Source organism: Bos mutus, chromosome 5 (assembly GCF_027580195.1).
Source record: "Bos mutus isolate GX-2022 chromosome 5, NWIPB_WYAK_1.1, whole genome shotgun sequence".
NCBI lineage: Eukaryota > Metazoa > Chordata > Mammalia > Artiodactyla > Bovidae > Bos > Bos mutus.
This window is the reverse complement of record NC_091621.1, coordinates 53,117,575-53,141,360: the sequence shown is the minus strand read 5'-3', so window position 1 is coordinate 53,141,360 and position 23,786 is coordinate 53,117,575. Positions and strand designations below refer to the sequence as shown.

The 23,786-nt window shown below is 39.2% G+C and overlaps 1 protein-coding gene and 1 non-coding gene across 6 annotated transcripts in view; both read right to left on the bottom strand.

The window, feature by feature from the left end:
* POC1B (POC1 centriolar protein B) overlaps nt 1–23,786 on the bottom strand; it is a 105,243-nt gene that overhangs the window by 15,773 nt on the left and 65,684 nt on the right. For 3 of the 5 annotated variants that reach the window (XM_005906327.2, XM_070370935.1, XM_070370939.1), the window contains one exon: nt 20,916–20,996. The exons of 1 other annotated variant lie outside the window; for it this stretch is intronic. In XM_005906327.2, coding sequence (XP_005906389.1) covers nt 20,916–20,996 — 81 coding nt within the window. Of the gene's footprint in view, nt 1–19,294; nt 19,437–20,915; nt 20,997–23,786 lie in introns of those variants that run through there. One more of the 5 variants, XM_070370938.1, reaches the window with a different exon arrangement.
* On the bottom strand, nt 2,642–2,744 carry LOC138988030 (U6 spliceosomal RNA). The gene has a single exon (XR_011464374.1). It is a non-coding gene; the product is annotated as a U6 spliceosomal RNA (small nuclear RNA).

Below are 23,786 nucleotides of genomic sequence, written 5' to 3'. Positions count from 1 at the left end.
AGGTCCTACTGAATACCACAGGGAACCATATTCAGTGTCCTATGATAAACCATAACGGAAACCAATAGGAAAAGGAATGTATCTATATGTATAACTGAACCACTATGCTGTACAGCACAAATTACCATAACATTGCAAATCAACTGTAATCAACTTTTAAAGAAATTCAGTGAAAAGGTGTAAGAATAATAAAGCAACCCTCTCCCCAACCTTAAGAAATAAAGTATACTCTACCTCTCCCTCTTAAAGGATGCCACCATCTTGAATATGGTGTCTGTCACCCCAAGCTATGCCCTTTACTTTTATCACATAAGCTGACATCCCTAAATAGCATATTGCTTTTGCATGTATTCAAGCTTCACATAAAACAGTATTATATTAGGTCTCTTTAGTAGTTTCTGTTAACCGATATTGATGGATTTGCTACAGATAAGTCTGCTTTACTTATTTTCATTGCCAAATAGCATTCCACTGATGGATTATTCCACAATTTATGTATCCTTTGTACTGGTAACTAGCATTGAATTCCATAGTAAGCACTCTTATAAATGTGTCCAGTACACAGGAAGGTCAGTTTCTCTAGACTCATAGTTTTACCAGATATTCTCCCAAATGGTGGGGTCAACCTACTCTTCCCTGAGCAGAAGAAAATCTCCCCTTTTTCTACAGAGTCAAAAATATTTGATAGACATTTTAAACTTTAACAAAATAATGGACAGGAAATGATTTCTCAACGTTTTAATTTTATTGTGCATTTCTTTGATTACCGGTGACTTGAGCATATTTTACGTGTATATTGATCATTCTTCTGCAAATTGCCTATTTAAGTCTTCTGTCCACTGTTTAGTTGGTCTACTTCTCTTTTTTCTAATTAATATTTAAGAGTGCCTCATGTAGAGAAGTGCAAATCAGAACTACAGTGAGGTAGGTACCACTTCACGCTGGTCAGAATGGCCATCATTTAAAAAAAAAAATAGAATTACCATGTAACATAGCAACCCCACTCCTGGACATATATCCAGACAAAACTACTATAATTCAAAAAGATACATGCACACTTACATTCATAGCAGCACGATTCACAATAGCTAAGACAAGGAAGCAACCTAAATGTCCTTTCACAGATGAATGGATAAATAAGATGTGGTGCATACACACAATACTATTCAGTCATAAAACAGAATGGCACAATGCCATTTGCAGCAATATGGATGCGACTAAAGAATATCATACTACGTCAGTCAGAAAGAGAAAGACAAATACCATGGTATCACTTATATGTGGAATCTGAAATATGACACAAACGAACCTACCTATGAAACAGAAACAGAATTAGGAACAGAAAGAACAGACTTCATAACTGAATCACTCTGCTGTACAGCAGTAATTAAGACAACATTTTAATTCAACTAAGCAACGGCACCCCACTCCAGTACTCCTGCCTGGAAAATCCCATGGACGGAGGAGCCTGGTAGGCTGCAGTCCATGGGGTCGCTGAGGGTCGGACATGACTGAGCGACTTCACTTTCACTTTTCACTTTCATGCATTGGAGGAGGAAATGGCAACCCACTCCAGTGTTCTTGCCTGGGGAATCCCAGGGATGGGGGAGCCTGGTGGGCTGCCGTCTATGGGGTCGCACAGAGTTGGACACGACTGAAGTGACTTAGCAGTAGCATACTTCAATAAAATAAACAAAAAAGTGTTCCTGATATGTTATGGATGTAAATACTTTGTTTATATGTGTAATGCATCCCGTACTCTGTGGATTGGGTTCACTTTTATTTTATGGGATATATTTTTACAGATGTTTTTGCTTTAAATGTAGTCAAATTTATTAAACTTTTTCTTTTATGACTTGTACATTTTATATTTTGCTTAAGGAATCCTTGCCTACCCAAAATACAAATATGTTCCTCTGTTTTCTTTTAGAACTGTTCAGGTATGGTTTTTCACACTTAAGGCTTTAACCCATCTGTTATTAATTTTGTTTGTGGTTAAAAGTAAGAACATAATTTTATTTTTTTCCAAATAGCTAGCCATCCCAGCAACATTTATTGAACAGTCGCTTTAGTGTCTACGTCATCTTCACGGGTCCAGAGAATCAGGCCTTTCATATACTAACCATCCGCATTTGTGTGGTTCTGTCTATGTGTTCCCCACTGTGGACTCTGTCTCACCCTGTAACAATACCGTGTGTGCATGTGTGTGTGTGTGTGTGTTAGTCGCTCAGTTGTGTCCGATTTTGCAACCCTGTGGACTGGAGCCCATCAGGATCCTCTGTCCAAAAAATTCTTCAGCTAAGAATACTGGAATGGGTAGCCATTCCCTTCTACAGGTGAATCTTCCTGACCCAGGGATCAAGCCGGGGTCTCCGGCATCACAGGCAGATTCTTTACCATCTGAGCCACCAGGGAAGCTCATTCTTAGAGCTTAATGAGTCCCCAACCTTCAAAGAGCTTCAAAATTGCCCTGGGTATTTTTGGCCCTTTGCTCTTCCATATATGCCGTGAAATCAACTTTATGGTTTCATTACAAATCTTACTGGGATGTGTATTGGAATTACCTTGAATTTGTAGATTGATTTGGGGAAATCTAACATCTTTATGACCTTGAGCCTCCCTATCTACAAATAAAATATTCCAAAACCCATGGCACATTTAATAAATTCATGTTATCCTCTTGTGGAGGCCACTCTAGTATTTTCTGTATCTTTTCAATTTTAGTATATGTGCTGCAAAAGCAAATACACCACCACCACTTTAGTATCACGGTAATGTACACAGAGAACCAACCAAACCAGCAAGCCAAATGTACTCCTCAAATAACCATCCTCATTGTTTCTGAAACATAAAATTACCACAGAATCAAAAGGATTATTTAGAATAAATTTCTGAAAAATTACTTCCTGGGCTTGCTGACTCCCTGAGATAAATAATGCCATCCCTTGACATTTTTTTACAAGCTTATCTACTATTCCTTAAAACTCTTCAAGTGCCAAGTTCAGGAGAAGTAAGCTGTGTGTGAAAAATCATGTTTTAATTGTACACATAAAATAACTCATGGTTCATGCTTTGCTCACTTGAATAAGACTAGCTTCCTCACTGTGTTTTAATTCTATAAAGAAGCAATTTTAAGTCAGGAATTCATCCAATCATTTAACAAAGCTACATTCAGAAAACTGGCAAGCTTTATAGAACATCTTTTAGAGGGCAAATATTATATTTATTTATGGTTCTACTCACCAGCTAGCATAATGTGAACATTATAGTATGATTAATGACAACTGTGATTGTAACAGGAATGTATATTCACAGCTGGGTACTGAGAACCACTGTTTTATTTATTATTCATTATATCATTCAAAAAACAGAGAGTGAGAGCTTTCTGTGTGATCTCGGTATACACAGTGCACTTTATATTAGTTGATTTCAATTTGCATTTGGAAATTAATGAAGTCATTCCTCATCTTCCCCAAAAGGATGCAATTTGTCCCTGTTCTAAATCTCTATAAAAATTCAAATTTTGTTTCTGAAAGGCAATTATCATTTTCCCTTCCATTTCTGCTATATGTAATACTGTGTAATGATCCATGCTAACATATAATATGGCACTATATGAATGAGGCATCAAGTCACACAGACTTGGGTTTGGTCTTTTCTGTGTACTGACTGTGTGACCTTGGACAAATTCCTTGGCCTCTTTAAGCCTTCGTTTCCTCATCTGTAAAATGAAGAAAATTTTATCGGGCTATATTATATGGTGGCTGTGAGAATACTGGTAAAGAGTTTAATCTGTAGTCTGTAATCAATTACCTGTCATTATCAATATTATCATATTGTGTCCTCCCCTGCTTCCGCTAAAATCTGAATTGCACCTTTCTAGAAGACAGAAGGCATATCTCGTCTTCTTTTAGATAGTTGACCATTTGGTGAGTACTGCCTGTATAAGGCATACATAAAATAATAAAGTCTGTTGAATTAAAGATAATTTTCTATCCATTATATTCAAAGATTAAAAAATTCTCCTATGTCTGGTTTCTCTAATTAATAGGCTATTTAAGGGCTGGTGGCAGTTGAATAAATAAATGAATGTGTGTGCGCTCAGTCACTCAATCACGTCCAATTTGTGACCCCATGGACTTGTAGCCCACCAGGCTTTTCTGTCCATGGACTTTTCCAGGCAAGAATACTGGAGCGGGTTGCCACTTCCTACTCCAGGGGATCCTCCCGACCCAGGGATCAAACCCATGTCTCTGGCATTCAGGACATACAGCTTATAAGTAGAAAATCAGTAACAAACACTTCATTATAAATAACTGAAGATGCCATGTATTACTGTTTGATAGACATACTATATTTTTCTTTCCTACATTTTTATGTTTACAGTGTAGAAAGGTACGGGTGTTTTGCTCCTAATTTTGCTGGTAGAAGAAACTGAGAAACCAAAGGATAACAACCATGATTGCTAACTAAGAAGGACCTACTGTATAGTACAGAGAACTATACTCAGTATTTTAAATAACCTTTAAGGGAAAGGAATCTGAAAAAATATATAATATGTAAATGGATCACTTTGCTGAACATCAGAAACTAACACAATATCATACATAAACTATACCTCAATTTAAAACATTAATTTTGAAAATGACTGTATTTTTAACAAATTACCATGGGGAACATGGTCCAGGAGAATTCATATTCAAATATATCATAAAGTTCAAAAATATTTTTCATGCCATCATGAGTCAGAGAGAATATAAACTAGATTCAGTAACTTTATAAAAAGAGTGGTTAAGAATCATGAAAATTTATTTGCACTAAACACATACCCAGAGGAGTAAGCAGAAAGTTACTTAAAGTTACTTCCTTAAAGAGGAAGCCATGACACCACCAGAGCACACTGCTACTTATCGCCATTAAACGCAACCCACTTTATCTGCTTTATGTTTCAGTTACAGTATTTACCAAATAATCAGCATTATTCAAACAGTTGTCTAATGATTCCTTCGGATGAATGAGATGAGATTACTGCCGATCATCTATCAAAATCGTTACCGTATTTGGTATGGAGACCCAGGTTAGGGATCATCCCGTGGGACCTTACATCTTACTCAGTTAGAGATTCTTAGATCTGTGATTCTGCCTGGATGCTGCATATCCAAGCCTGGGCTCTCAGTGCCGTTATCTACCTAGGAGCTTCAGACTGGGAGATATTCTATACTCCTGCCTCTCCTCCTTGTCTAATCAGTAAACAGAATTTTAACTCTTTCTCTTCAGGATCTCATGGTTCAGTCTTCTCTTCTTTATTCCCCTCCACGTTACTGCTGGAGATCAAACACCTCCCACCCTGCATCTGGATCACTATTGCACTTGCCTCCTCATGTTCATGCCTCCAGTCTCACCTCCCTCTAACCTCTCCTTTATCATGTCTCTAGAGTAACTGTCCTAAAACCCAAATTTGCTCTTCCACTCTCCTGCTTAAAATCTTTCAGTGGTCTGCCAAAAATTATTAGGGTGAATCCAAACACCTTCAAATGGCATTCAAGATCATTCATGATCCACCCTCATCTTTTCTCTCCTGACTCATCTCTTGCTATTCCTCAGCCCCAAGAGTCGGCTACTGTCCCCACAGCCAAGCAGCAGTGTTCATGGTTCCCAGAATTTGCCATCCCCTTTCAAGCCTTCTCACCCATACACATACTGAACTGTGTGTTTTCCATAACGGCAGGCAAATCCCTAAAGAATCAGCTCAAATTTCAACCCATTCTGGGAAGTTATCTCTGATTTAAGTTTTCTGTCCCCCACCCTAATTTTCTGGGCTTCTCTGGTATATCAATGGTAAAGAATCCACCTGCCAATGCAGGAGACACGGGTTTGATCCCTGGGTCAGGAAGACCTCCAGAGAAGGAAATGGCAACCCATTCCAATATTCTTGCCTGGGAAATCATATGGACAGAGACTGGTGGGCTACAGTCCATGGGGCCGCAAAAAGTCAGACACAACTGAGCACACACACTCTAATTTTCTAGCACTTACACACATGCTCTGGAGAAGGCAATGACACCCCACTCCAGTACTCTTGCCTGGAAAATCCCATGGACAGAGGAGCCTGGTGGGCTGCAGTCCATGCGGTTGCGAAGAGTCGGACACGACTGAGCGACTTCATTTTCACTTTTCACTTTCCTACATTGGAGAAAGAAATGGCAACCCACTCCAGTGTTCTTACCTGGAGAATCCCAGGGATGGGGGAGCCTGGTGGGAGGCCGTCTATGGGGTTGCAGAGTCGGACACGACTGAAGTGACTTAGCAGCAGCACACACATGCACACACTCACACTTCTTATTTAACCACTCTACTGATGTACTCCCATAGCAACTTAGGTATTTATCACTATTACTGGACTGTCTTTCATCTGTGTGTTCTCATTGCTTGGTATATAATAGATGCACAACACATATATTGAGTAAAAAATTAATATCTTCTAGCTGTCTCCTCCTGAATGTTTTCTGAACATTCAGAAAACTAAGATCATGGCATCTGGTCCCATCACTTCATGGCAAATAGATGGGGAAACAATTGAAACAGTGACAAACTTTATTTTTGGGGCTCCAAAATCACTGCAGATGGTGACTGCAGCCATGAAATTAAAAGATGCTTGCTCCTTGGAAGAAAAGTTATGACCAACCTAGACAGCTTATTAAAAAGCAGAGACATTACTTTGCCAACAAAGGTCCGTCTAGTCAAAGCTATGGTTTTTCCAGTAGTCATGTATGAATGTGAGATTTGAACTATAAAGAAAGCTGAGTGCCAAAGAATTGATGCTTTTGAACTTTGGTGTTGGAGAAGACTCTTGAGAGTCCCTTGGACAGCAAGGAGATCCAACTAGTCCATGCTAAAGGAAATCAGTCCTGAATATCCAGGAAGGACTGATGCTGAAGCTGAAACTCTAGTACTTTGGCCACCTGATGCAAAGAACTGACTCACTGGAAAAGACCCTGATACTGGGAAAGATTGAAGGTGGGAGAAGGGGACGACAGAGGATGAGATAGTTGGATGGCATCACCGATGCAATGGACATGAGTTTGAGTAAGCTCTGGGAGTTGGTGATGGACAGGGAAGCCTGGCGCGCTGCAGTCCATGGGGTCACAAAGAGTCAGACATGACTGAGCTACTGAACTCAACTGAACTAAGCTGTTTCTTTGCTCACCCTGCCCCCTCTACTCATTGTTCAACCCACTTCATACTGGCTTGCACTTGTATTAGTCCACTGAAAATGTTTTCCAAAACGTAACCAAAGACATCTGCTAAATTCGTCATTTTAAAAATTCTTCTCTTAGTTTTCAGCAATGTTGACACTCCCGTCTTCTTGGAAACACCCATCTCTTGGTTGCCCAGGCACCACATTCTCCCATCCATCCCTTCGCTCCAGCTATCTTTTCAGTCCCTAGAGCATACCAAGGTCCCCAAAAGTCTCTGCATGTACAATACCCTTGGTCTAGAACACGCCTGTAGTGTCCTTAATGTCCTCACATCAACTCTTACTGAAGCTTTAGCCCAGCACTTCTCAAATCTCAATGTACACATAAGTCACACCTGGGGATTGTAACATGCAGAGTCTGACTCAAAAGGCCTGGGATGGAACCCAAGACTCTGCATAGATCTAAGATGCTCCCAGGTGATGATCAAATATACCATGGACACGTTTTGAATAGCAAGGCTTTGTATCTCAGCTCCAACAACTTTTTCAGGGAAACTTTCTCTGATTCTACCTCACTTACACTCCTGACTCAATCAAATGCACAATTCCTACTTTCGCTGTATCATGTAACTTTCCATGATAGCTTTGGCTTATAATAACCTATATCCATCCTCCTCCCCCTCCCCCCGCTATTCCTAGCTAGTTCCTGGCATATTCATTTTTTGAAAAATGAATGAACAGTGTCTGTTGAGCCAGCCCCTGACTTAGTCTGAGTCATTCCCTTCAGGATGCTACACACCACAAGGTTCACCACTCTGAGCTCAGCTCCTACAGAAATACAGCTCATCTGTGGTTAGCAGCCTGTGAGATTTTCTATTCCTGCCAAGACTCACTCATCTAGGGTCTGCAGAGCTATGGCAGAAGAGTAATTCCATATGCACTGGTTTTTCTACTCTAACAAGCTGGTTGGCCATATCCTCCATATACACAGGCTACTAGTGCTCCAGATTTTCCTGTGCTAGGTGTATAACAAGCAGAGGAAAAAAGCAAATCCTGGTTACTGTGGTCCGATCCAAGTCTCCCTCCTCTGTCTTTTGCACTGACAAAAAGTTTCAGTACATTCTGAATTTTTTCCATTCAAAATTCATTGTTAGATTCTCAAAAAATTTATTTTTTTTACATTTAGGAAAATAATTTTGATTAAGAATATTGTAGAAAAATTATATAGGTTAATAGCTGGATACAACAGCTACTAGAACACTTACATGAAATAAGTTTAGAAGTGGAATATAATGGAAAAGTTTAATTGCATAAAACATGACAACCAGAAGCATTGCCACTGTTGCCAAGAGAACTGCCTGGAAAAAGTGCCAAAGCAAAACTAAGAATAAACAAATAAAACATAGTTTGAGATAAATCCCAGGAATGTCATTTCTCTCAACTAATAAGTACATAAAAATAGTCATTGCACATAGTAACAGAAATAATAAGACCTTAATGCTTGATTAAAATATTAATCATGTAATACCTTAGGAAAGACTGTTGTTCTTTAAATAAAATGTTTCAAGTATACTTCAGGGAAGAGATAATTTATCTTTAAATAGAAATTTTTTTTCTCAATTCTGTTTGATGAACCCAGAGGCACCCCACTCCAGTACTCTTGCCTGGAAAATCCCATGGACAGAGGGGCCTGGTGGGCTGCAGTCCATGGGGTCGCTAAGAGTTGGGCATGACTGAGCGACTTCACTTTCACTTTTCACTTTCATGTACTGGAGAAGGAAATGGCAACCCATTCCAGTGCTCTTGCCTGGAGAGTCCCAGGGACGGGGGAGCCTGGTGGGCTGCCGTCTATGGGGTCGCACAGAGTCGGACACGACTGAAGTGGCCTAGCAGCAGCAGCAGCATCAGTATACTCAATTTTCTAAATGGCGATTTTTTAAAAACATATTATTTGCTTAAAATTTTTCATGTCATTTAATTGTATGTCAGACAGAGGCTGTTTTCCCTGAGTTGGGAGGAAGAGGGTGTGACTCTCTGATAGATGAGTGGTCAAATGTAAAACAGCTATAGCCTTATGGCATTTATAAATCACAGAATATACATAAACTATTTCTTGAAAAAGAAAGAAGTTTTAAAATAGTTTTAACAGCTTGAATTTTTTCCAGTAATTTTATTGTGTACTGAATTTTATAGAGAGTACACAGAATTTTCTAAAAGTACAAATCTGGAAGACTTAATTTCTTAGTCAAATTCCTCAAAGTTTCAACTGATTTTTCAAAGCACAAAACTGTCTTCACTGTATCTTAAAACAATGCTTAAAATGAGTAGTTATTTTTCATCCTGAAATTTCATTAAATGATTATTATCCCTAAAATGTATTTTTCTGAGTTTAGAATAACATTTACTCTGGTACTTTGTCTAATGCTAAATGTCATTTAACATGAATTTATTTCACATAATATCAACCTTAAAGAATGGGCAAAATAGGGCACAGTTTCACTGTACTGAACCTGTAGCGTCAAATAAGAAATTTCCAAGTGAGTTAGGAGATGTCTTCACATTTCACCTATGGGGACAATGTTTACCACTAACAGGACATAATTACTCCCTAAGACGAGATGGGAACTGAGTCTAAGGAGCCGTGAGCGTGGTGGGACTGGATCCCTGTAACTGTGGGTAGTTCTGATCTGAGCAATAGCAGCAGCAAGAGAGAAAGGAAGGTTGGAGGAGACAGTCTGGGTTCTACAAATAGGTGCACAGCTGTACAAGTGTCTCAAATCACTAGAAAGAAACCCCAAATATTACGGGTTTGAGCAAGCTTTTGAGACTTGTTCGTAAGATTTCCAGCCCAATGAACAGAATATTTACCAAGAAAACATAGCTCAGTTAAAAAAAAGTCAATGGAAAATGTTATTCACTTTATAAAATTCACACTGTAACCAAATCTGATGGACACTGACATTATAACCTATCCCACACAGGAAATTATATCTGTATGTATCAGAAAGAATAGCAGTAACACCAAAGAAACCTTAAACACACACAATTCTTGCCACAAAGAATACTCTGCCTTAAAAAAAGAAAGAAAGAAAAAAAAAAGAACAAAAAAATTTTAAAAAGTTACAGAGTGAGGTTGAGGACCTTGGAAGGTCCCTGAAGTAAAAGAAAAATAACTACAAAGTCCTGCGAAGGAGGGAAAGCCCAGACTCAATTTTTGTCAACTGTCATAATGATGTTCTATACAGTAATTTTTTCCATCATCCCAGAATCAAATCCAGAGTCATACACACACATTTAGTTGCTGTTAAACATGGTATGGATATATAATATTCTATCACTTGACATAATATGCTTTTATTTAACTAATACTCTCTTGAAGGATATTTGATTTGTGTCCATTTTTTGTTGCTGTTGTTTTCAGTACGCCGACATGAATACCCTTTAAGTTTGTTTTCTTTACATCTTATTATTTATTTAGGATCTTTAGTATGATCATTCAGAACCCAGCAGGAAAACAGAAACCACAACAGCTATTTTAACAGAGAGAATTTAATATAGGGAACCCAGTTAGGTTTGGAAGTCTGCAAAGGCTAAAAGGGAGCACAGAGGTGAGAAGAAATAGTAAATGCAGGAAGCAAGGCCCGCTTGGAGCTGAAGGAACAAAGCAAAGAAGCTGGTTTGTTAGAAAGTTAGATACGCAGAGGCCCCTTGCTGAGCTGAGATAGTTTGTTCATAAGGAGGGAAGAGGAATGTTCATTAAAAAGACATTCTGAAAGGAAGAGGAAATGCCTGGCATTCCTTCTCCATCTCTCCTTCAACTTAAAACAAACAAATAACTCTTCTGTGCTTCAGTAAAACAATCCAAACAAATACATGAAAACTTAAAAGAATTTTGCCACCATAAATGCTGAAACCCACCAAAATTCTGTAGTGATCTGTCTGGAAAGCAGTTTAAAAAGCACATATGATATTAAAGTTGGGCTTTATAGTGACCGTCATTATTTCAACTAAAGGAAAAAGAAAATACTGTAGGAATTAGGAAAAAAAAATAGGGAGTCAAATGATACCAGAACATTCCTCAGTTGTAAAAGTCATTTCAAGTCAATCATAATTTTTAAATTATAGGGGCTGATGGGCTGGCTGGTTTGAAGCAGTTTTCTGTATGCTCGAGGATGCATGACGGTGCACAGAGGATGGTATCTTCTTCTGAGGCCTGACTGTCTCAGAAAGGAAAAGCCAGGACACTGAAAGACACACACAGAACTAGGCGAGAACCAGCAGTGAGCATCCGTGGCCAGTTCACTCAGGCCATGGGGATTTAATCTCTCAAGTCCTAATATATTAATAGTTTACATCACCTGACATCATAAAGCACAAAGAACTGCAGAAAAATCAATTTCAGCAGGCTTGGGGACTACCTCCACCAAATAATTAGCTGTCAGGTGGCTAAATAAAGAAAGGAGCAAAGGCAACTAGCTTCACCGAATAAGCAGCACCGCATAACTCAAAAGCAGACGGGTGTCCTACACGGAACAGCTGAGAGTGAAGCCTACTATTTCCCACACACCTCTAAGGGACCCCCGTCTGGTGTGTAGCTCCAGCACAGACCTCCCCCCCGGTCGGCAGGAAGCCGGTTAAGGGCTGGCCGTCCAGGAGACAAGCACTTGGCAGTCGTTTCCTGTGTGAAAAGCCCACTGCTGTCCTGCATTCCTCAGGGCGCCTTTCTCCTCCTCTCAGAGGATGTTGCTCTTCCACAGGAAGAGGAAGGAACCAGTTGTTACTGGATGTGTGGGCTGAGGCTGTCGGGCATTTTCAGCATGCCTCGGTCTCAGCTGTGGGAACTGGGGATGCGGCTTAGATTCCCAGGCCTGGGTCAGCCCCGAGTGCGGCAGTTTAGAAACACAGGAGCTCAGGAAGTTGGAAGGCAGAAATGATACCTGGAATTTTAACAGCTCCAGTTCCCAGCAATGTGCTCAATTTCTAAAGGAAATTCAAAAAGGTATTTATTCTGTTGGGCTCCCAAAGAGCATGTTTTATAAAATCCTTCTGTAAATTCTCTGTCCCTCCATTTCATATAGAAAAGTTTAAGTCCTAAACCCCTTTTGTCAACAGGTTATAAAGACCAGTTTTATTGCACAAATTTTAAACTAGGACGAAGCCTAAAATTTTAATTAGTATAAAATTTTTGGTAAAAGGAAACACAATGTAAGCTTTCTTTCTCTGTGACCTTGAAACTTGAAGGGAGTGAAGCTCAAATTAGTTAATCCTTAATGGACAGCTAAGTCAAACACTTAGGGACTTATGATTACTATGATTTTTATCAAAAAGTATATTTGGAGAAAAAAAAGAAAGCCTCTGACCCACACTATTAATCTCCCTTTACAGTGGTACTTAGTAAATCAGCTTTTTAAAAAAGCCATGTTCCTTTAACAGACTAAAAAGTTTTAGTTGGTTGCTTTTTTCCATAATCCCAAAACACATTTTTTTAAAAAAAGTCAGTTATCTCATTTACAACTGTTTGTAGTTCTTATAACATATGGGTCATGATGTACCCAAGCAAGGATGAAACTAATTTGAAAATAGTCTCATTCTCTCTAATGTTTTTTCTAAAATAACTTGTATCTGAAAAAAAAAAATGTTTTCTATTCTAAAGGGTAAGAGATTTATGGAACTGTATTTTTTCTTATTTACTTGTTAGTTACCGTGTGTGACTTTTTTTTTTTTTTAATGCTTTGACAATTTAATTACTTTATTTCTTTTAGTTTCAAAGAGTGAGGTTTTAAAATTATTTCTCAACTCTGCTAAGAATTCAAGTTTTACTCCTAATATCTAACAGTTACACAACTTTTTGAGACACTGAATTAAAAAAAAAAAGTATTACTGTATCTCACTTGACACATTCACTATCATTTGAAATTAAGACTAAATGTCTTAATAACATGAGGCTAAATTGTGGAAAGCACCTCTGTGTCAAGTCCAGAGCTGGGTTTTACAAATGCCTATGTTCAATTTCTTTCAAACACTTAAGAATGGGGACAGGAGAAAAATATTGAGGGCCACTGAACCAATGCCTAAAGATCCCATAAAAATGCCTTTTCCTAAAGCTTAGTAAGTACCAACAACAAAAATACAAACTTTTTTAGTTTTGGAAATCATATGCACTAAACTAACAAGTCAAATGCTACCTATAAACTATTGCAAAGTTTAAACACTTAAAAAAGAACTTCACCTACCCCAAATTTTAGAAGCTCTTTATATGATAATCCAGGAATGTTATCATACAGAAAAGCAGTGTAAGCAGAAGCTTTGTGCAACATGATTTTTATTAGTTTTCCTGGAAAGGTAAATGGGGTATCTGAGGACAAAATGCTGTATATTGCCAATTTACACTTTCTAAATTACAAATTTTAGTTTTGAGACTTTTAGGTTTGCATACACTATTCTTTCAAATAAGTCTTTCCAAATCTTTGCTTACACAAGCAGTTAGAACTGGAATAACTCTGAACTAGTTATGTAATGTTGTCTAGTAACCAGGATGAACTGTTGCCACAACATCCATGGAGATATCCTCTCTGCATTGGCAAGTTTATTCTGTCTGTCCTTTCATTTTATCAATACATCAGTATTTCTCAGATAGCATGTACCATATGACAACCTCCATGAGACTGGATTAACTTTTTTCTTCCTAAAAGTAGGCTGATGTGACCATCTTTCCAGAAGGGGAAATCAATGAACTTTGCTAAAAAATGCAAATCTAAAGGACACCTCGGAAGGAAGAGAGTGTTTCACCACTGTCCTTCTCCAAGTCAAAGAAACAGTACAGTATCTCTTGCTTTGATTCAGCTGACCACTTTCTTGATCCCAGAAAAGAAGATAGAAAAATCAAAGGTCTTTTTTCTCTCAGCAACTCCTCTGGTAAAATGATGCTGAACCGGGAGATAATCTCGGCCACCCGGAGATTACTCAGGGCTCCACCTTACTGTCCCTGGAGACAGGAGACAGGGAATCCCACAGCTGACATCCAATCTGTCAGGAAATCCTCTTGGCTCTGCCTTCAAAATATCAATACATTCAGAATCAGATCACTTAAAACCACCTCCTCTGCACCCTGGATCAAGCGACTGCTGCCTCCTGTCTGATGATTTCATTAGCTTCCAAACTGGTCTCTTTGCTCTCCTCCACTTCCTTTTCCCAGTTCTTTGGCCACCTGATGTGAAGAGCTGACTCACTGAAAAAGACCCTGATGCTGGGAAGGATTGAGGGCAAAGAGGAGAAGGGGGCGACAGAGGATGAGATAATTGGATGGCATCACCAACTCAATGGACATGAGTTTAAGCAAACTCCAGGAGACAGGGAAGGACAGGGAAGCCTGGTGTGCTGCAGTCCATGGAGTCGCAAAGAATTGGACCCGACTGAGCTACGAAACACCACCACCACCACCACCTTCGCCAGCTGATTTTCAGTGGCCAGAGTGAAGCTATTACAACACTTGCCAATCGTGCCTCTTTCTCTGAAGGAAGCCCACCCCCAGGCGGTGGATCCTCCTTACTCTCAGTCTGGCCTTCTATCACTGCGCCCACTGGCCTGGAGTTGCCTCCCCACAGATTCTTCTCATTTGTTCACTTCATTCCTTCAGTTCCTTCCACAAACATCACCTTTCACGTGACTCCTGTCCTGACCACACTATCTAAATGCACCCCTCTTCCTCCCTGAGTTCAGTGCTATCTACACCTTTGCATTGTTTCTACTATACTACATGGTCTATTTCTAAAATCTGTGAATTGCTTGTCTCCCCCTCTAAAATATAATGTAGGCTTCCCTGGTACAGGCACCTTTTGTTACTCATGAAGTGTGGATTGAGAGCTAAAACTCTGTGTGGGCAGGTATGCTCCTGGCATTTTCCCACATCTGCTAGCCCATGTGTTAGGCAACGTCAGAGACTCCAGATGAGACAGACGCCCTTACCTTACTAGGGTACGTATCACATTTTCAGTCACTTCTGAGGCATCTACTTATACCTTGCTTTCCCCACCTGGAATGTCCCTATCAAAATTCTACCCATCTCCAGTCAGGTCAAGACCTGGTCAAAGGTTTTTTTTTTTTCTTTAAGAGACATCTTATTTCCTCTAGCCCATTCATGACCTTTTTCTGAATCCTTCTGTTAATAATCTTTCATTTGACAATTGTATGCCCTTGGCATCTGGACTTCCCAGGTGGCACTAGTGGTAAAGAACCTGCCTGACAATATAGGAGATGTAAGAGACGTGGGTTCAATCCCTGGGTCGGGAAGATCCTCTGGAGGAGGGCATGGCAACCCAATCCAGTATTCTTGCCCGAAAAATACCCAAGACAGAGGAGCCTAGTGGGCTATAGTCCATAGGTCATAAAGAGTTGGACACAACTAAGGCAACTTATACTCTTGCCTGGAAAATCCCATGGATGGAGGAGCCTGGTGGGCTGCAGTCCATGGGGTCGCTAAAAGTCGGACACAACTGAGCGACTTCACTTTCACTTCTCACTTTCATGCATTGGAGAAGGAAATGGCAACCCACTCCAGTGTTCTTGCCTGGAGAATCCCAGGGACGGGGGAGCCTGGTGGGCTATTGTCTATGGGGTCACACAGAGTTGGACAGGACTGAAGCGACTCAGCAGCAGCAGCAGCAAAGCAACTTAGTATGCACTCTTGGCATCTAGTATTTTGAAACCAACACTTATATTGTGTTTTCTCTCTACCTAGGTTATAAGTTTCTTGAGGTGAGGCAGACACCCTGACATCCTGTCTTCAGGATATCATGTGATGCCTCCATGCAGTGTGGCTTTATATATTTTGACTGATGGAGCAAAGAAAAGAGACTGTAGACTTTGATTTTCTCCTGTAATGCAATTGTCGATTCTCAGTTATTTAAGTAAATTTAACCCGGAAACTGTCCCTAATTCTAAAGAAAGGCATATATTATGTTCATACTCTACACAGTTCCCAGAGAGAAAACGAGAAATGCAGTTGTCTGAGAAGAGTCCATTGTTTTGATAGTCAATCAATGGAACATGAGCAAGATCGACAATTCCATTGCGGTCATTTGTTGGGAAAAAAAATAATAAAATACATCAAAACCTAGGAATATAGTTTATCTAAAAATAACAATTTTAGTAATCTTAGTATTTTAAGTAAATTTTGCTTAGTCAGTATTTTTAAGAAATGCCACTTTATATAGACAATTGCTCCTTGAAAGAAAAGCTATGACAAACCTAAACAGCATGTTAAAAACCAGAGACATCACGCTTCCCTGGCAGGTCAGTGGCTGGGACTCTGAGCTTCCAATGCAGGGGGTGTGAGTTCAATCCCTGGTTAGGGAACTAGAATCCGTATGTTGCATTGCACAGCCAAATAAGTAAAATAAATATGTAGTTTTCTTTCTTTTTTTTTTTAAAGCGAGACATCACTTTGGCACAAAGGTCCATATAGTCAAAGCTATGGTTTTTCCAGTAGTCGTGTATGGATGTGATGTCTAGACCATAAAGAAGGCTGCTGCTACTGCTAAATCATTTCAGTCGTGTCCGACTCTGTGCGACCCCACAGACAGCAGCCCACCAGGCTCCCCCGTCCCTGGGATTCTCCAGGCAAGAACACTGGAGTGGGTTGCCATTTCCTTCTCCAATGCATGAAAGTGAAAAGTGAAAGTGAAGTCGCTCAGTCATATCCGACTCCTAGTGATCCCATGGACTGCTGCCTACCAGGCTCCTCCGTCCATGGGATTTTCCAGGCAAGAGTACTGGAGTGGGGTGTCATTGCCTTCTCCAAAGAAGGCTGAGCACCAAAGAACTGATGCTTTCAAATTGTGGTGCTAGAAAAGACTCTCGAGAGTCTCTTGGACAGCAAGGAGATCAAACCAGTCAATCTTAAAGGAAATCAACTCTGAATATTCATGCAAGGACTGACTGATGCTGAAGCTCCAATACTTCGGGCACCTGATGCGAAGAGCTGACTCATTGGAAAAGACTCTGATGCTGGGAAAGATTGAAGGCAAGAGGAGAAGAGGGTGACAGGATGAGAGGGATGGCTGGCATCACCAACTCAGTGGACGTAAGTCTGAGCAAACTCCAGGAGACGGTGAAGGACAGGGAAGCCTGGTGTGCTACAGTCCAAGGGGTCACAGAGTTGGACAGAACTGAGTGACTGAACAACAACAGAGAAATTCCTGTCTTGCTTGCCTAGTGAGGGGAGGGGCTGAGGATGTAGCCACACCACATGTCAACCTAATGTTGAATGGCTCTGTATAATTTTGATGACAAAATCTTGGTCTGTTTCTAAAGAATAAATGAAAACATTAAAATACTCAGTGAGAATCTTGAACTAAATAATCTTCAGAAGATCAGAATTTAACAAGTGACAATGTAATTGGAATAAGATTCAGAAGTTTGAGATCATTTTTAAACTATGTCTATGTGACAGCCTTTACAGAAACATTTTTTTTTTTTATCAACAAAGCTTTAAAAATGCAGATTGGGAACAGCTTATTTTGATCCTGAACTATTGTATCAAATTTCCTGCCTGGCATTAGAGACACAAGTGCAAGCCACAAAGATACCAGCTGTTACACTGTATCCCATAATTTCTTCTCTGTTGTAAGAAGGCATCAGAGCACAGATATCAATACACTAAGATCTAGAAATCTGCCTGAATGTAATATTAAATCAAGTCGAAACAGGAACAGAAGCCAATTATTTCTTATATCATAAACAGTCTGCCTTTATCCTATTAATAAATTTCACAAATTAGGTTTTAAAGAGTAATCTTTTTATATCTCATCTTGATGAAAATGAATTTCTAAAGAAATGTTCTTCCAGTCTGCAAAAACCAAACAAATCTCTAAAATAAATAGTAACCACAATAACAAAAACCACCTTTAAATACGGCTTTTTTTTTTTTTTTGGCTTCCAACATTTCTCTGGGTTTTTAAATTATAATCACATGCAAAGTTCACACCACACTAGTGCTTTATGCCAGAATAGAAACAAATATCCTTTACAATTATGCTTGACTTGTTGTGCAGAAGCAAAAGAAAAGCAGCCAATATGTAGAGGAGATGACAGATTAAGAAATACTTACCACGAAATTAGTGGGCTTCCCTGGTAATTCAGATTGGTAAAGAATCTGCTTGCAATGCAGAAGACTCAGGTTCAATCCCTGTATTGGGAAGATCCCCTGGAGAAGGGAATGGCAACCCACTCCAGTATTCTTGCCTAGAGAATTACATGGACAGAAGAACCTGGTGGGCTACAGTCCATGGGATTGTATTGAGTTCATGGGATCGCAAAGAGTCGGATTCGACTGAGCGACTTCACTTTCACTTTTCACTCTCATGCATTGGAGAAGGAAATGGCAACCCACTCCAGTGTTCTTGCCTGGAGAATTCCAGGGACGGGAGAGCCTGGTGGGCTGCCGTCTATGAGGTCGCACAGAATCAGACACAACTGAAGTGACTTAGCAGTATAGAGAACAGACTTGTGATGGCCAAGGCAGGGAGATGGATTGGGAGGTTGGGGTTAGCAGATGCAAACTATTGTGTGTAGGGTGGATAAAATAACAAGATAAAAACACAGGTTTCTGTGTAACACAGAAACTGTATTCCCTGTGATAAACCATGATGGAAAAGAATATTTTTAAAATGTATATATGTATATTACAGAATCACTTTGCTGTACAGCAGAAATTAACATAACATCGTAAATCAACTACACTTCAATTTGGAAAAAAAAAAGAATTGTCGTCTTGAGGTCCTACCTACTCTGTATTCCTGAGTCAGTTGCTCAGCAGTGTCTGACTCTGTGATCCCATGGACTGTAGCCCACCAGGCTCCTCTGTCCATGGGATTCTCCAGGCAAGAATACTGGAGTGGGTAGCCATTCTCTTTTTCAGGGCATCTTCCTGATCCAGGGATCAAACCAAGGTCTGCAACGCAGGCAGATTCTTTACCCATCTGAGCCACCAGGAAGCCCTGGCATTCCTGAGTTAAGGTCCCATAATGTAGACACTTGACTCTGATGCTTCTGCAACACCATCCAGGGACAGACAGCCTGCTATCTCTTGCTAGCTGGAATTTATGCGCATCTCCATAGCATACTATCGAGAACACCAGGATTCCTCAGGTCATGAGGCTTTGCAAAGTTTGAAGGGTACTGGCAAGGAGAGTGAGTCTCAAAGTTCAGACCAAAGACTTTTGATGATCTCTTGTATCTTCTAGGACAGAAATATCCAATTTTAGTCTACCAACTACCTCACAGGAAGGCAGCACATCTCAAAAGCCACTTATCTTTTGCTCCTCTCACTACTGGGGCAAAAACTCAACTCATCAGAATTTATAAATTTCAACAGCGGGCCTTTTGAGTAATTCATTGAACATTAATGTATTGAGCACCTACTATAAGCTAAGCACTGTGGCAAGAATTTGATGTCTAGTTAATTTTTAATCTCATAAATAACTTATTAATGCAGGAATGCTCACAGGTTTATTTTGTAAACATGAACATTGTAAGAGATAAGACCACAGACCTGCTTGAGGTCCTAGTGCATGCGTGCTAAGTCACTTCAGTCGCGTCCCACTCTTTGTGACCCTATAGACCCTATAGGGCCCATCAAGCTCCTCTGTCCCAAGGAATTCTCCAGGCAAGAGTACTGGAGTGGGCTGTCATTTCCTCCTCCAGGGGATCTTCCCGACCCAGGGACTGAACCCACATCTCTTATGTGTCCTGTACCGGCAGGTGGGCTCTTTACCACTAGCACCACCTGGAAAATTACCAACAATTCTTGGGATTCTCTTTGACAACCAGCCCCTAGGCTGACCCTCCAGCTGATTTCCTGTCTCTGGAACTTCTTATGGCTGATCTGGGAGTCTTTTGTGCATGGAATTCACCCTAAAAGACCCTTTAATAAGCAGACTTCTTTCTGACACAGGATAGACTCAGGATAGACTAGTTCTCTGCAGAATTCCTCGACAATAAATACAATTCTTGAGATCTACTGGAAAGTTTATAATATTGTAATGTCAAGGGTTTGTCTTGCTTGTTTTCTTTTTTTTGGCCACATATGAATAATTTACCCCCAATATTTAACTATACTGACACTATTTCAGTAGTGTTGCCAAAGACCATGCCATTCCTCCCATTTGTTTTTAGGACTAGTTTTGCTCTAACAGAATTGATAGCAGAAATGATCTGCCTTGCAAAGATTAAGCACACTCAAAGTGAAAGGCTAAAACTCTCAATTTTTTAAGACTTCGGATACACTGATAAATTGTATGTATGCAAATACACCTTAATTTTTGGATTATCCATCAAGAGAGATGAACAAAGGAAAATGACTACCTTTCTTACAGCTCTAAGGAGAACAGAAGTAAGTTTAGCACCTCCGAAAGGCAATTAGGAAAAAAGGAAATCTGTTCTCCAACAGCACGTGAAATGTCACGTGGACTACCTTAAGAGGAGGTGAGACAGCATGGATTCTCCTGCCCTTAAGGTCCTCAAACTACTTTTCTGGAATCTGGTACTGCTCCCCCTGGTGGCAATTTAGACACATTGTAAGTTGACTTTTCATACAAGGTTTTTTCTAAACTGTTAGGCTACTTAAGTCAATTTTATAATCTTTTCTCCCACACACTTTTTAAGGAAAATGGATTATGCCAAACAATTAAATACCACTTAAATGCCAAAGGAAACTTACTGTGGTAGAATCAAAAGAAAGGATGTCCACAACAGGGGGAGTAGAGGTCTGCAAATCGATTACATCAAGCTTTGGATTAATCTGCATATATACATTAAAAAGGCTAATATTAGATTTTTATACCATAAGAAATTGGATGCCATTTGTAACAATCTAGAGGGTATTTCCTAATATGTTCTAAAATTAAATATATTTGTATATTAGCATGGATACAAAATTTTTAAATATTAGCCTATCAAATCTATCAGTATATAAGAAAAGATCACTGTGGCCAAGTTGAATTTATCCCAGGAATAAAAAGTTGCTTTTACATTTGAAAATCAATGGGATTCACCTAGAAAGGGCTATTAAAAATAAAATAAATGACCCACCTTAAAAGATGCAGAAAAAAATCCTAGCCAGTTCAGTAAGACAAGAAAAGGAAATAAAAGCATTAAGATGTAAGAATTGGAACAGAAGAAATAAAAATTGTTATTCATATATAATTATCTATAAAGAAATCACAAAAGAATCTACCACTAAATCATTAAAACTAACAAGAGAGTTTACTAGATCCAAAATTGATACACAAAATCAATTACATGTCTGCACTTTAGTACACAGAAAATGTAAATTTTAAAAAATCATAATTTACAATATTATAAAAATTTAAAAATACATCAGAGAAAAACCAAGATGCATAAGACCTTTATGGAAAAATAAAATCATGTGAAGATATTAGAGAAGTTTATTGCAAGTTATACCATAAAGAGCTCAGAAGCAAAGTCCTGTATAAATGAAAAACAAATACAAAATAAAAATGGTGCCACAAATCAATAGAGGAAGGATGACTTGTACCTGAGACACAGGCTCACTAAATAGATCCCTAACATGTCATAAAAGATGGGCAGCAGATAAATTATAAACCTAAATGGTATGTTAAAACTATAAAGTTAATAGGAGTAAATGTGTAAAAATGTCTTTCTGACATGGGGTAGAGAAGAATATCTTAAACTAAAGCTGCAAAAGTAAAGCCATAAGGCCGAAAAAGGTAAAAATGGGTCCATCTTATTTACACCAATATTAAGGATTTCTGTTTCACAATGGATACCATAAAGTTAACAATCAGATAATGAAACAGGAGGAGATATTATGTTTGAAACTGGAAAAGGACAAATATCTAAAATATATAGGGAAAAACCTACAAATCAATGTGAAAAGTCCTAAGAAAACATCACAGGAAACCTAACAGTTATCTAGACTATGAAGAGATTTTCAGAAACAGTAGTAGTAATTAGAAAAGGGAAGAGTAAAGCAAAATCCCACTTACTACCTATCAGGTTACAAAAGCTAGAAAGCTCAGTGGTGTGCTGACCCTGTTTATAGAGCATTTTTTGTAATGGCAAAAACAAAAACCACAATCTTGGAGAAACTAACACTACACTGTAAATCAACTGTCAATAAAATAAATAAATTCAAGAAACCACAATCAGAAATCCCCAAATGTTTATCTACAGTAGAACAGATACATAATCATGGGAATTTCTGTCTTAAATTCATTGGAATCCTATACAGCAGTGAAAATGAATGAAATACAACTATGCGTAACAACATATGAAAGCATGAATTCAGAATCCATACATACAAATCTCAGGATTTTAATGTTAAATAAAAAAGCAGGTTGTATAAAAATATACATAGTATGATTCCATTATATAAAGTTTAGAACTGTCCAAAATTAAATAATATCTAATTATTGATTCAAACATATATAGTAAAATTTAAAAGAAAAGCAAGAGAATAATAGAGTGGTGACTACTTCAGAGGAAGATTATTTCAGAATTTGGAAAAAACAAAACAAAACAGGAAAGAAACCACAAGGTCACTAATTATTTACACTAAACATTATGAATACAAAGAAATAAACAAAGGGCAACCAAGATAGCAGAACTTGGTATCAAACAAATGCTACCAACAATGAGAGTACTGGCGAACCTCAGGAAGGGGCTGTTGACTGAGAAAGGCTTCCTATGGGGAAAAGAGAGCTTAAGATGACTTCTTTAGAAAAGTTACGGAAACAAAAGCAGAGAGAGACGGAGATGAGGTTATGGGCCTCCCCGAGCACAGAGGCAGAATGCTGACACAAACTTGCACAAGGTGGCCACGAGAGAGGGTGGCAAGGGTCAAACTGTGACGGGTGAAGGCATTTGGGGAGGCACAGAAAAACTGGAGACTAAAATGTGCGTTAGAAAGATTATGCTGGCGGGAAACGTAGAGTATCCAGAATAAAGTAGGGATGTAACAGTGAGGAGAACACTGCAGCAGTCAGGGGCTGTGGTGATAGGGGCTGAACCCGTGGTTAAGAGGAGTGGAATGATTTCAAAAGCAGTATCGTGTTTGCTCGGTACAGCTGTAGCTTTGGAAACATTATGAAGTATTTACATTTATCCAGCCACTTGTGTTACAGGCAGAGGGGTACACACCCAATAATCCCCATACTGCAATAAAGAAGGAATCAGAACCGTACAAGACAATCTGTTTGGCCGCCTAGGTTTTTTCTGGCCATTCCACAGAGCAGAACACACAGCCTCCTTCCCATCAGCTCTGGGTCCAGAGTTGAAGCAAAGATAAGAAACCTGAGGTGACTTGCTTTCCTTTCAGTGGTGAGCTTAGCTGTCCAGAAAGTGCTTGCAGACGCCTTATTTTCTTTTATCTACTGCCACCTAGTGTAGATGTGAAATTGTTTACCAATGAAAAACTCAATCTGCTTTTGCCATCTGAAACAAGAACTGCTCCAAAAGATGAAATCATATGGAAACGATCAGTGTCTCTCATACAGAAATCCTTGAGTTTCTACGAGCTGGGAAATTCTTGCTATAACAATATTTTACT